The sequence below is a fragment of the Botrytis deweyae genome, assembly GCF_014898535.1.
Source record: "Botrytis deweyae strain B1 chromosome Unknown BDEW_033, whole genome shotgun sequence".
In the NCBI taxonomy this organism is placed as follows: Eukaryota; Fungi; Ascomycota; class Leotiomycetes; order Helotiales; family Sclerotiniaceae; genus Botrytis; species Botrytis deweyae.
In genome coordinates, this window is record NW_024066240.1 from 55,549 (window position 1) to 68,831 (window position 13,283).

The following is a 13,283-nucleotide window of genomic DNA, read 5'->3' on the forward strand; positions in this document are numbered from 1 at the left end:
TCAAATTTGAAAGAGAAAATGAGAAACAAATAAACAGAACTGCAAAAATATATTACTCCGGGTGGGACTTGAACCCACAACTTTCGACGGTCATAATAATCTGATTTCTCAGAAGGATATAAGATCGACACGCTAACCATTCTGTATGATAATGTCAGTTTGGAATCTTTATTTTCTTTATAGGTAGCAGTCGCATTAACTTACGCGTCACCGGGGTTTTCATGTTTGGCATGTTTGATGGAATCGGTACGGTTTTTCGAATAGTTAATCATAAACTTGAGAATCTGGGAAGGATTGAGTGAATTGCAGTGGGTCATTGTGGAACTTAGCCGAAGTTTGGTGGAAGGTAGGTATTGTAGCTTGGGAAGGAACGACAAGTCTGTACTTGGAACTGTCTCGTCAAGATCATTGGCTATGAACAACAAATTCCTCAAACATCTATTCCCTCAAAAGATACTCAATAGTCCAAACTGTAGTTCAACAATACAGGGCTTTGAATATCTAAAAGCAATCAAAAATTCCACCAGAATTCAACATTCCAATCGAATTCAACATCTCAAACGATTCGAGTATTCAAGCCAGTTTAGGGATATAATAATCTTCATTTCTGAACTGCAATCCGGACTATTGAACACTCTGTTCCTTAAATCATATCCAGTAAGATAACTAGTATAAGAATCTAAATCCTCTATCAACAGCAACTTCTTCTCCCTCGCCCTCTTCAACGCTCCTTCCTGGGGCAGCTCTACTGTTAACTCCCTCTACAATCTCCCCTCTATCTAACTTCTTATTCAACCCAATCAAATGAAATCGGAGTATCGTTGCAAAAACAATCGATACCACTGACATTGAAAGATTAACATACATTGCTTTCGCATAACGAGGTGCATCGCTGCCTATGAGAGGTTAGAACGATAATTTGCCAATATAAATGCAGCACCAGGGGTAATGAGAGCTTACTAGGATAAAGGTATGGTGAATAAATTTGAGCCACGTTACTCAACGCATTGATACCGGCGAGAGCAGCTGCACGCTTAGATGGAGGTCGAGGAAGTACTATGTACCATCACATTAGTCTCTGCAACCAACCTGGAGCCATTATTCAACATACCATTTGATATCCAACTAAGTGCAACAACGTATCCCGAATAGTTTGCTCCCACCATGAGGCACATGGCCAAGTATCTCGGTGCAAACTTAGTCGTGCCAGCTGCAATGGCAAAACTGATAAAAGCCAAAACCGGTGGTCCAGCAATGTGTAGATATCTTTCACCACTTGCATCTGCATGCCATGCATTACAAAGAATGGCAACAACAGCAATTAGATATGGGGGCGTCGTCAAGAGAAGTGTTTCAATATTGCCCCTGCCAAGCCCTTTAACAACTGATGGGAACAGAGTGGTGACGGTGCCCGCGGATGTAAATCCATAGATAGTGGCGAGAAGAAGCCATGCTTTCGGATCTTTCGCAGCGAGTTTGGCGCCGTGTAAGAATGTTTGTTGCTTGCTATCAACCCAGTCGTCTTGTCCTATATCTTCTTCTAATCTCCAGGCTGCGAGTTCTTTCTCGTCTTCAGATAGCCAACTTGTTGTACGTGGAAGATCGGGCAGGATGAAAAACGCAAACAGCGCTATGAAAACCTGTATTTGTTAGTGAATTGGAACTTCGAAAAATTGAGGAGTCAATTTATGAGGACGAACTGTAATCGCGCCCTCGACGATAAAAAGCCACCTCCAAGCACTAAGACCTCTGGCGCCATCCAACCCATTTGTTATACCTGCCGTGATCAACCCTGAGAACGCACCCGAAAGTAGAGATCCTGAGTATAAAAGAGCCGTTCTTTTGACAAGTTCTTTACGTGTGTACCAAGCAGAAAGGTAATACAGGCAGCCGGGCTAAATTATGATTAGAAGATGATGTAGTGTGAGGTGTAGTGAAATATATGACTTACAAAGTAAGCCGCCTCAACAAATCCAAGAATGAATCGACAGGCGAGTAGACCACCATAAGTTTGACACCCAGCTGTAGCCCCCGAGATAACCCCCCAAACTACCATACATCCAGGAAGATAAAGGGAGGGTTTGCCAAGCTTGTTAAGAAGAAGATTAGATGGCACTAATAGGGTCCTCGTCAGCAATACTCCGTGATCTTGCTTGCTTCTGGGCTCGGGTAATTACCTTGCATCAGCAAATATCCCACAAACAGAATACTAACAGAAGTCTGAAACTGATCTCCAGTCAACTGTAAATCTCTTTCTAGTCCAGCTAATTTTGCAGCAGCGATATTGTTACGGTCCAGGTAGTTCATGACATAAATAAGAACAATCATAGGAAGTAATCTCGTATCGACTTTTCGCCTCAGTGAAGTTTCAATTCTCTTACGATCTTCTGGTGTAAGATTGCGTACGTAGGCTGGAGCACGACCAGATTTCGCGGGTGTTGAGGAGGCATATTCTACGAACTCTACTTCGTTAGAGTTGATCTTAGTATCGGTTTCGGTATCCGTTGGGGAAGCTCCAATGGGTGCCATAGCTCATATGATGCAATTCTTGCGGTATTCGCGATTGATAGGAAATGATATTGTTGATCTAGAATTGGCACAAGCTTCTAAAATTATATTGGGGATAGAAAGTAACTCTTACTGGATATACCAAGGTAAGATCTAAATAAAAGATAGCTTGAGAACTCACAATTTTGATGAAAGCTATCACAGCTATAAAGAAATGATACATGGGGACATACAGCTCAATATGCGGTATGCGGGGCCCCTCACTTCCCCCGCGTTACCCCACGGCTCACGGAAAAGGACATTGCAACCTTGCCATCACTTATGCTCTTAGACCTGCGATAGCAAAAACGCCCGAAAGGCACGTGGTATTGCTAAAGATTTGCATACGGGTATGCAGCTGTTCAAACATGAATCATATTATACATATCCGGTCGGCTGCTGCAGAGTTTCCAATAGTCCGGACTGCAGTCCAACAATAAAGATTGTTGAATCCGTAAACCAATGAGAATATTTCAAGTCATCTAAGATATTGAATTTGATTAAGACACTAAACTCTTTTCGAACTTCTAACTGCTTTTAGATATTAGAACCCTTATATTATTGGACTGTAGTCCGGAATAGTGGTACCCTGAGCTGGTATCTTGGTTCCGTATAAACGGATGAAGCTGAGGATGAGAAAAGTGTGTGGCGAGTGCACAGCCGGAAATGTCAACGGCATAATGCGGAGATGTGAAACAACTACTGTTGGTGATATTTCCGGATATCAGATGAGGCTTTAGAATGGCTGGCACTGTGACGTGAACAACGCAATTCTACCCTGACACTTACCAGATTGCGTTTGGCCCTTTGATGCTATCTGACTTGATAAGCTCCTCTCATTTCAATGGCAGGGTCACAGCACGAGAATAGTAAAATGGGTGTGTTGAGAGATAACAGCGTCACATAGAGCACGAATAAGAACGACTAATACGAGTGGCTTATAATCAAAGATATTGAGAATATTGCACTAAATAGAATAAACTTCAAAATGATGAATACAACAAGCGTACATCGAAGTGATCACCACTCCTTTTTCCAACTATCGATAAATTTCTTGACCAGCCCACTCCCCACAATGTCGCATCCATTCTTAATAGCCACGGACTTTGAACCCGTCTTCTCCGTTCTGAAGACAAGTCCCTGTCGACCAGGTTTGTCATTATCATATTTTTCAGTGAAGAAATCCAAAAGTTTTATCGTTGGGTTCTTATCCGGATCTTGTTCGCTCTCCCTGAGTAGCTTAATCCATTCTCTTTGATTGACAATATCAAACTCTAATCCCGCTGCATGTAAAGCAGGAAGAAGGTCATTGGTCCAGGAGAAAGTGTGTGAGTTTTGTACATGGTAGACAATGTCTCTTAAGTCCGATTCATGCATGGATACATCTTGTGAATATTTCTCGAGGCCAGCGATCTCTAGAACAGATTTTGCAACAATATCAACAGGTAACCAGGAAGGTGTCTATATATCATCGTTAGTATTGGCATCAAGAGTGTACACTATGGTGATTCTCACCTCATCTAGGGCCGGTAGAGCATGAAGTGTTGTAGCACTTCTTATCATCAGTGAGATGGCCTCTGTACTGTTCCACAGACCTTCCATTGTATCTCCAACAATCTGACCAACTCTCAAAACCTTTGCCAGCATTCCAGTCTGTCTCGCAGCTTCTCCGATCACCGTTTCAGTGACTAACTTTGACCGAGCGTATCCCATATTTTGAGCATAATTCAGATTTGTAATGTACGTTTCCTCAATCGTCGCAGGCAAAGGAGTACCTGCTGCCGCTGATATGGAAGAACAGAAGAATAACTTTGCGGGAAAGGGCATGCGGACAGCGAGGCACAAATTCAAGAGGTTCACAGTTCCTTTGATGTGATGCGACTCGAAGCTTTGGACGCCCAGATTGAAGTTTACAGCCCAGGCACAATGAATCACTGTTGTAAGGTTGTCTCGCAAGGTTTGAATTAAGTTGGTGTCGAGGCCAAGATTTGTGTTGCTGAGATCTGATGGAAGACAATGAATCTTTGAGAATGATTTTGGCGATAATTTCTTGGCGGAAAGAGTATTTCTGACTCTTTCCTCTGCTTGTTTTCGATCCCTAGCTCGGACAAGACAATATACTGCTTTGACGAAGTTTTTCTCTACGAGCTGAGAAAGAACATGTGCCCCAAGTGAGCCGGTAGCACCAGTCAAGATCTTCGGCAAAAGGTTAGTAGGCAACAATAAACTCTTGAACTCAGTACTTACAATAGTTTCCCCGTCCACGATCCTGGAACCTGGAACGTGTTTTTCAAAATGGGAGTATTTTTGAATCAATTCCTCCATTATTTTGATCTCATCCTTCTGCTCTAATGCCTCGCCTTTTCGAAGAGAATCTAAGTGTTCAGCTAAGTCTTGCACACTCGGAAACTCAAAAACCACATTCTGACTCGGTACTGCAGAGGCCAGATCCAACTCGCGCAAAATAATACCTCGAACTGCAATCGCTTGCAAACTATCAACGCCTGCCTCGAAGAAATCAGTATCTCTTTCGAGATGCTGGATCCCAACTCGTTCTGCGAAGACACCAAGTAGGAAGTCTTCTAACTGTTCTCTGCCCAATTGGAGAGTACCTTTCAAAGAATCTAGTGGTGTCTCAAAGCTCTGGTACATAGAATCTATGAGATCTTCGAACTTTTTGTAGAAAGCAGGTCGAATCATGGTTCCTTTATCTGTGCAGGGATAATCAACACCAGCGTTTAGAATATGAACCATTTCCTTAGAAATCTGACTGAATTTCTCCACTCTTGAGTTTGCGGCAACTACCACTGGCCAGAGCCTTTCTAGCAATGCTTTTTTACCTATGGTGGTTGCTTTCTCGCTTGGAACGATGATCAACCCAGGAAATGCTCGGCCAACGCCAAACACGCACGCTTCTCTTACCAATTCATGCTCTCTAATCTGATGCTCGTATGTGATCGGGAGGACTTTTTCGCCATTGACAAGCGTAACACGATCATCTAACCGTCCAAGATATTTCCATGCATTTGGTATTGAAGGATGAGGGGTAAACAAATCACTCGTTTTGAACGAATTTGGAGGACTTTGAGAATTTGAGGTGACTTTTGACGGTAAACCATCTAATACCACACATTCGAATGTGTTCTCTGATTGTTGCACCATTTGAATGTATGGTACACATGATGGTAAAGGTCTGACATAGTTCCATGCTGTATCTTCTCGTGGACGAAAAGAAGTCATGAGCTGCCCTATCTCGGTACTGTATGCTTGGTTAGAATTTGTCGTTCTAGATGAAGCTCCTAAAACTTACGCGCCGTAATGACCAACTAAGTAAACTCCAGCTTGTGTCAAGCGGTCTCCAAGATCATCCGGGCAGCTACTTCCCCCAAACAAGACTAATTTGCATCTTCTCAGAGCTTCGATTCCACTTTCGGACTCCGCGAGTAGCTTCAAAGCGTAAGGTACACCATGAAAACTTTCAGGTCTTACTGCAGCCATTCCTTCGATCAAATTCTTTCCCGTCAATGGCAGGTTGGCATTGAACATAGAAATCTCCTTTTCTGAGTGGATCGCTCTAAAGAATGATGATAATCCGTGGTTATGATACAGAGGCAATGTCAAAAATGCCCGGTAACCGAAACTGTTGGAGTAGTTGGATAGACAAGCCGCATGTGTTTGAAAGATTGGTTTTGGAAGCCCTGTTGAACCCGATGAATGGATTATGAATGAATTACGCGTTGAATCCAAGGCAGTTCCCACAGATCGAGGAAATCGTGGGGTCAACGGAGCTTTGATATCATATTGAGACTGTCTCAGCAAGGGATACTGAGATACTTCCAGCTCAACTTGAATCAATTTGATAACGTCGTGGTGATTATCTGAACTGACAACTCGCTTACATTTTGTCTTTTGCAGAAGAGAGATGTATGCTTCTGGTGCTAGTCGATTAGAAAGCAACAGAACTGCGAAACCCAGGCGTGATAAGGAAAAGATGGTAGCGACATAATCAAGATTTGACGGTGCTAAAAGCGCAACGACTTCTGCAACAGGACTTTTTGATGACTGCGTTCCTATTAGAATAAATCCCTAACAGTTGATTTGCATACTAACACTGGGAATGAGACCAAGTGATGAGTACGCATTTGCACCATGGTCAGCGAATCGATCGAGATCCCTCGCCGTGTAATGAACATAGTCCGATCGACCCTTCAGGCTACCGGGATATGCTAATAGAGGGACATCTGGAATAGTCTGACTTCGGTTGTAAATCAAGTCGTCGACAGTGTATAGAAGCCGGCTAGGTATAGTCTTCGCGGGTTGAGACGAATTTTCTAACCTCTCATGTGGTGCTGTAAACGCTCTAGTCTCGACTATGGCCGACATGGTTCTTAATTGTCTGAATTATAAAGGGACAAGAAGAATGGCATGCAGCCGTGTGTGTTCTCTGTTTGATGAGGCTTCCTGCCCGGATGCATCATAGCGCTATATATGACTGGAGGAATATTTTTCCTTGGAGGGGTATTGAGCTGCACTGCATAGCCTACACAATTATCCGTGCCCCAGGTGCATATCCGAGATCCGGAACTAGGAAAACAACGAATCACGGGTTATTCTTGGAGTGGGGACGCGTATGAGAAGCGTGATGATAAACTAATATCCGGAATTATTACCCATTCCCGTGTCCCATTGATCATTTTGATCTCCTGGAAACATGAAGTCGAAGCCACCCACGCCGCCAGTAACCTATGAAGTAAGCATAGTTTCCATTGAGATTCTATGTAAGAACGTACCAAAGAATCAAATTGGCCCCAGCCAGTGAGAGGATCCATAGTCACAGAAGGACTTGACTCGATATAATCGCCATCGGCTCCGTCAATTGAACGTGCTACTGCAATTCCGCCATTCCCATATTCGTGGACCGCATTCGGTACAGTGACAAGACTTTCACGGCTTGAATGGGAACCGCGCTCGGTCTGGGTAGCATGAGATCCGTGGTTTACACCTTGTCCTTGGGGGTATGTGATAGCCTCTAGTCTAAGTTCTTCCAGCACTACACTATATCTCTGTGCCAATGATTCATTTTTGGCTTTAGACGAAATCTGGGAATGACAGCGAACAGCAGCCTCAAAGTATTTGATATATTGCTCTCGAGGATGATAGCGGTGTTGTATCGTGTATACGTATAGCACAACCACCGCACAGAATGCGAAATAATGAGTGAACTATTCGAGTCAGGATATTGCTATAGAGTTATTAGGAATGGCACTTACCCAAAATGCTTGGTACAGTTGGCCGGCCTCCGTCAAATGATTAACGATGTTAGTGATTTCCATTGCTGCCTGTAAACAATTGAAGACATTTTTGTCCACGGAGTTGCCGGTTGAAGTTTCTCTAGAATGGTACGAGTTTCTTTTATGAAGACTGGCAAAATCTCGCAATAAGAAGGGTCGATGAACTAAAATTAGTGCATGCCAATATGAGAGATTCAGGACATTTCTTTGACGTTGGAATAGAGGTATCAATAAAGACGTATCTACACCCTTAGCATCTAAAAACCCAGTGAACTTCGTGCGCCACTCTTGAAGATTTTTGCAATACTGGTCTGCTAAAGAAAGACGGATAGTGGAAGATGGTGGACGAATGGAATACAGATCGCGAAGAATATGACTGATTATCTGGGACAGCCTGTAGAGAAGTGAGCTTGCAAATACAAAATTGAGATTCTCACGCTTACATTCCATGAGCAATAGGTGCCATCATGATAGATTGGGCTCTAGACTTATTGACGTGAACGTGTCTTGAAGTAAGATCAGAGTCATTTACACAACTCGGGAGTTCCTAAATTGAGGTCTTAGAATCTTATGGGGTAATCGCGATTGTCAGCCTGATATAGGGATAGCTCACTTGATCTATATCATCATCGTGAAAAGTTCGAGGTCTTCCGAGAGCTGCGCTTAGATAATTATCCAGTGTGTATGCACACCAAAAAACTCGCTTTCTGCATTCTAGTTCGATCATATCCACATTATTGTGAGACTCTAAACGTCTCTTGCGATGGATACCGAGAGCGAGGATCAGATGAGCCGTTGTTCCGAATAAGCTCCAACAATGGTTGACCCTTGATTGTGATAAGAGATAGAAGCATTGACACAGACGAGCTTGAACACTAGTTAAAAGCACTCCTCCAGTTTCAGATGTCAGTTGACGATCAGCGGCGTGGAAGTATCGGGAACTAAAGTATTGTTAGCTTGAACAAAATAACATAATGATGATTGATTCGTTTTTAAAGTATACAAGTCCTCGGAGTTCCAGGCTGGATATGAAAGCTGTCTATGCTCCACCATAATTCAATGACCAGAAAAATCCAATATTTGAGTGCGATTGAGAGTGATTTGGCCAATTAAAGAGCCGAAAGCCTCTCATGAAAAAATTTAACTCTTAATCATTAAGCATCTCGCAGTATTTACCTCGTATCAACATCATTCTGTTTGCCAACGCCAGGCATGTAGTCTCTTGCTTGAGCAAAAACCATAAATAAAAGAGCCGTTCGTCCTTTGGCACCGCTTTTCCGTTGAAAAGTTCCCAGATTATCGTAAAATTCATGTACCCAGAGTTCAATAGTTGGGCGATGTAGAAAGCGATGGGTCGGAACTGCAAAATCAAAGTATCTTGCAACAAGATTCTCGGCGTCGGATTTTGGGGGAAGTACGAAAAAGGAAGGGTCAAATTCTGGTAGGGGAGCATCCCCAAATGTGAATATTGATGAATCCTGGGAGAGTGTGATCTCTCGGTGTAACTTCTTCTGCACTCTCAATAGAAAAGAGGCCCCAGAGGAAGGACCCACGTAGTGTCCCTGGAGGTCAGTTTGCGGAGGCTCTGGTGAGTTCCGAGATGATTGCATTCTCGAAATTGGGTTCGAGTTCTCAGCGATAGTAGGCTGGAGCCGGGCCAATGTTGATGCAGCTATCGCTACATCATGTGGGATACTGGCAAAATCTCCGCTCAATTGGCTATGGAACGCATTGTGATGATTTGGGAAAGGTTTGGCAGCTTCAATCACGTGTTCATGTTCAACACTGGTAGAACTTTCGGCATTTTCAGAAATACCTGCGAGATGTTCAAGGTGTTCTTTCTCTGTCGTTATTGGAGGTATTCTCCCACGCCTATAGGCTGCTGTGAACTCACAGATCAAGCCAGCAGTTGTACAGAGATTGCAAGGTTGATTTCCGCTGCATCTTGTCTTTTTTCTTTGAAATGCATTTGTGAGATGTCTTTTCCGCAAAATGTGGGGTTAAAGCATCTTACCTTTTACAACGATCGCAAGCTCGACTTACACGTATTCTCTCAGTCTCATCCCTTTTCCGTCTTTTTGCTGCGGGCGCCGGTTGAGTCTCTGTGCTCTCATCCCTTGGATGAGCTACCTCAGCTGTTGGCGGAGAGTTCAACGAAGTGTGTGATTGTCGAGCTTCCGTCATTATGATTTGCGTAGTGCAAACTTTCTCAGATCCGAAACATAGAAGAATACTTCCGAAGGGGGTCTGCAGGATAATGGTTCATAGAATTGTCTTTGGTCCGGATATTTGAAAGCTGGTGGTGCGGGGAAGTTGAGCTTTCCGGCTAAAGCAAATGACAGGGGGTGTCGGATCCCCACTTTTGGGCCGAAGCGGCAATTTCGAAATTACCTATTACTTGCTAGGCTGCTAGCAGATCCATATCCAGAACAATCCTGGCTCGGATGGCTACAGTATTCTACTCTTACCTTTCCCGAGCTTACATACGGAAATGCCCATTCTTTCGATATTTCCAGAACAATGAATAATTATTGGTTGGAGGAATTGAAATATCATATTGTGAGCTAGGTATTTTACCATTCTCTAATCTCACCGCCTGGGCCAATGAACCCCGGGCTCACCCAAGGCTCTGCTCCTTGAGAAAGTCTACGTACTTGCTCCTCGTCAATATCTATGCCAAGTCCTGGACCCTTCATCAAATCAATATAACCACCGGTTACCTTCCAGACCTCTGGATTGGTTGTGTAACTCGTAAGATCTTGCCCGCCAACATTGTAATGGATACCCAAGCTCATTTCTTGAATGACATGATTTGAGCAAGCCGCCGCGATCTGAATATTGGCTGCGAGAGCAATGGGTCCTAAAGGGCAGTGCGGCGCGAGAGCGACGTCATAAGTCTCGGCCATAGAGGCGATGCGTTTCATCTCACTGATCCCACCACAATGACTAATGTCTGGCTGTAAAATATCTATAGCACCAGCTTCAAGGAATGGTCGAATATCCCATCGACTATGGAGACGTTCACCCAGGGCAATTGGGGTGCTTGTTAGTTGCGAAAGATCTTTGATGCCCCCAATGTGTTCTGAAAGCAGTGGCTCTTCCAGGAACATTGGTCGATGTGGTTCCAGAGCCTTTGCTAGCTGCTTGGCCATTGGCTTGTGAACTCTACCATGAAAGTCAACTCCAACATCCATTCCAAGCTCTTTGACAGCTTTCACTCGTTCTATACAGCCATCCAGGGCAGATGGCGAATCAAACCATCCGAGATCCTCTGTACCATTCATTTTGACTGCTGTAAATCCTTGGTCTTTTCTAGCCTGACTACTCTTGTTAATTTCTGTCCGTAGAGGCTTGGGATAACATACGCTTGGCTGGCAATATCAGAAGGTCTATCTCCACCAATCCATGCGTATACCTTTATCTTGTCCCTGACTTTTCCACCCAGTAACTGATAGATGGGTACATTTAACCTTCTAGCTGGAGAAACAATCAGTTCGAGTACCTGGATGGATTGGTGAAGCATACCTTTCAAATCCCACAAAGCAATATCGATTCCGGATAATGCGCTCATGAGAACCGGGCCTCCACGATAGAATCCACTTCTCCAAGACATTTGCCATATATGTTCGATATCACTACAACTATTTATTAGATGTACTAATACGACATCTTAAGTCCACATACTCAGCTTCCATTCCCGTGTATCTTGCGATATAAGCGTCTAAACAACCTTCAACGGCTTGGGTATGACCCTCAAGAGAGGCTTCGCCCCAACCTACATTGCCACCTTTGTCTGTGATTTTTACAAAGAGCCATCGAGGTGGTACACGAAAGTATTCGATAGATGCTATTTCCGGCATTATGAAATCTGTGATCAATGTGTAACTTTGGGCGTGCAAGTCAGAACTATATGTGGTCTCAGATGAATAACTGTCCAATTCCGAAGACCCGAAGGCCGGAAATAGGGTGGGGTAAAGATGCAGTAGATCTGATGATCCCGGGTAAGTATTGCATCCACAAATTTGACATCCGGTCATCAGCGGGTAGTTTTATTGCAAGATATGGCAAATTAAGATGTCTTATTTTACTATTCAACAATAACTAGCATAGTGTTCATGCGGCGCGCAACTTCCGTTGAGATTCTTTCCAATCTTCGACACTCTTTCTCAAACTTTCTGGGCTGACCTCGCCAAAGATATCCACTCCGAGCCGTGCTGGGAAATTATATCGATGGTTTCGGTCCAAAGAACATATCTTCTGGAACGCATCATCTGGCAATTCAAAGTCTAACAGTGGAATTAGCTTAGCAAACTTATAGATACTGAGCATGGAGGTGTCACTAACCTTGGAAATTATCGTTTATACGCTCTGGTGTAACGGATTTTGGAAGAACAATAGTGCCTCTCTGAACAGCCCAGCTGATAAGTAGTTGCGCTGGCTGCTTTCCCAAACTTTTCGCGAGGGAGATCACCGTGGGGTCATCTACGCCTCTTGGCAAGTTGTAAATATTGTTTCCAAGAGGACTGTAGGCGGCCACTGCGATATTCTGGGACTTGTGCCAATTCAACAAGTCCGGTTGTTGCAAATAAGGGTGTGCCTCAATCTGATTGACTGCCGGCGGAATTTTTGCAGTTTCTAACAACGCTTCGACCTTCTCTCTGGTGAAGTTGCTAACTCCGATACTTCTAATCTTTCCTTTTTCGACAAGGTCTTCCAAGGCTGCCCACGTGTCTTTAATTGGAACATCGATTACGATGATTTCCTCTGTTTTGGGGTCAACCGGAAATCGTTCCTTGGACTGCGGAAAAGCAACTGGCCAGTGGATCAGATAAAGGTCAAGATAATCAGTCTGAAGGTCTCGTAAAGATGAATCGAGCGCGGCTTCAACATCTTCAGGCTTGTGATCTGTATTCCACAATTTGCCCGTAACCTAAATATTTTTCAATCAGCACACAATCAGTAAAGAAGTAAGGTGTCAGCACTCACAAATATGTCTTTCCTGTCTACCCCTGATGCTTTGATTCCTTCTCCCACTTCCGTCTCGTTCCCGTATACAGCTGCTGCATCGATATGGCGGTATCCTGTTTTCAGTGCATGCGCAACAGCCTCCTTGACTTCATTTGGTTTTGATTGCCACGTCCCTAAACCAACCACTGGAATGCTGTATCCTGAGTTCAACTTGACGGAGCGATTGAGGGCCATGGTGAAATTAAATCGCGAGAATATCTGCTGGTACTGTTTATTGGAACATTGGCGGGTACTCGGGGTTTTAAAGGCAAATCAGAGTTACTGTGGATACATCAATAACCTTTGCATCAATGATGTCTTTTCGACTTATCCGTAGCCAGGTAGCCTGGGTATACTTTTCCGTGGGCATTGGTGGATAAAGAACATCTGCAGTTCCGTACCTGATCATAATCGAATGATACGATTAATAAGATAAAT

General features: G+C 43.7%; 5 protein-coding genes across 5 annotated transcripts; all 5 read right to left on the reverse strand.

The window, feature by feature from the left end:
• Positions 1–200: 200 nt before the first annotated feature.
• EAE98_010051 (uncharacterized protein) lies at positions 201–2,529 on the reverse strand (the record flags this gene model as incomplete). Its single annotated transcript, XM_038957672.1, has 7 exons — positions 201–284; positions 697–896; positions 961–1,056; positions 1,112–1,640; positions 1,701–1,895; positions 1,952–2,115; positions 2,178–2,529. The coding sequence occupies 7 exons, from the start codon at positions 2,527–2,529 to the stop codon at positions 201–203; spliced, it is 1,620 nt and encodes a 539-aa protein (XP_038805898.1).
• A 1,038-nt stretch (positions 2,530–3,567) lies between these two features.
• EAE98_010052 (uncharacterized protein) lies at positions 3,568–6,930 on the reverse strand (the record flags this gene model as incomplete). Its single annotated transcript, XM_038957673.1, has 5 exons — positions 3,568–4,008; positions 4,063–4,743; positions 4,795–5,806; positions 5,858–6,609; positions 6,658–6,930. The coding sequence occupies 5 exons, from the start codon at positions 6,928–6,930 to the stop codon at positions 3,568–3,570; spliced, it is 3,159 nt and encodes a 1,052-aa protein (XP_038805899.1).
• A 267-nt stretch (positions 6,931–7,197) lies between these two features.
• EAE98_010053 (uncharacterized protein) lies at positions 7,198–10,022 on the reverse strand (the record flags this gene model as incomplete). The annotated part of the gene is made up of 7 exons (XM_038957674.1): positions 7,198–7,290; positions 7,338–7,769; positions 7,818–8,232; positions 8,282–8,385; positions 8,452–8,779; positions 9,015–9,794; positions 9,853–10,022. 7 exons carry the CDS (start codon positions 10,020–10,022, stop codon positions 7,198–7,200), a joined length of 2,322 nt encoding a protein of 773 aa, XP_038805900.1.
• Positions 10,023–10,411: 389 nt separating this feature from the next.
• Positions 10,412–11,698, reverse strand: EAE98_010054 (uncharacterized protein; the record flags this gene model as incomplete). Its single annotated transcript, XM_038957675.1, has 4 exons — positions 10,412–11,159; positions 11,204–11,315; positions 11,364–11,473; positions 11,523–11,698. The coding sequence occupies 4 exons, from the start codon at positions 11,696–11,698 to the stop codon at positions 10,412–10,414; spliced, it is 1,146 nt and encodes a 381-aa protein (XP_038805901.1).
• Positions 11,699–11,951: 253 nt separating this feature from the next.
• On the reverse strand, positions 11,952–13,040 carry EAE98_010055 (uncharacterized protein; the record flags this gene model as incomplete). The annotated part of the gene is made up of 3 exons (XM_038957676.1): positions 11,952–12,124; positions 12,183–12,768; positions 12,825–13,040. The coding sequence occupies 3 exons, from the start codon at positions 13,038–13,040 to the stop codon at positions 11,952–11,954; spliced, it is 975 nt and encodes a 324-aa protein (XP_038805902.1).
• Positions 13,041–13,283: the final 243 nt, after the last annotated feature.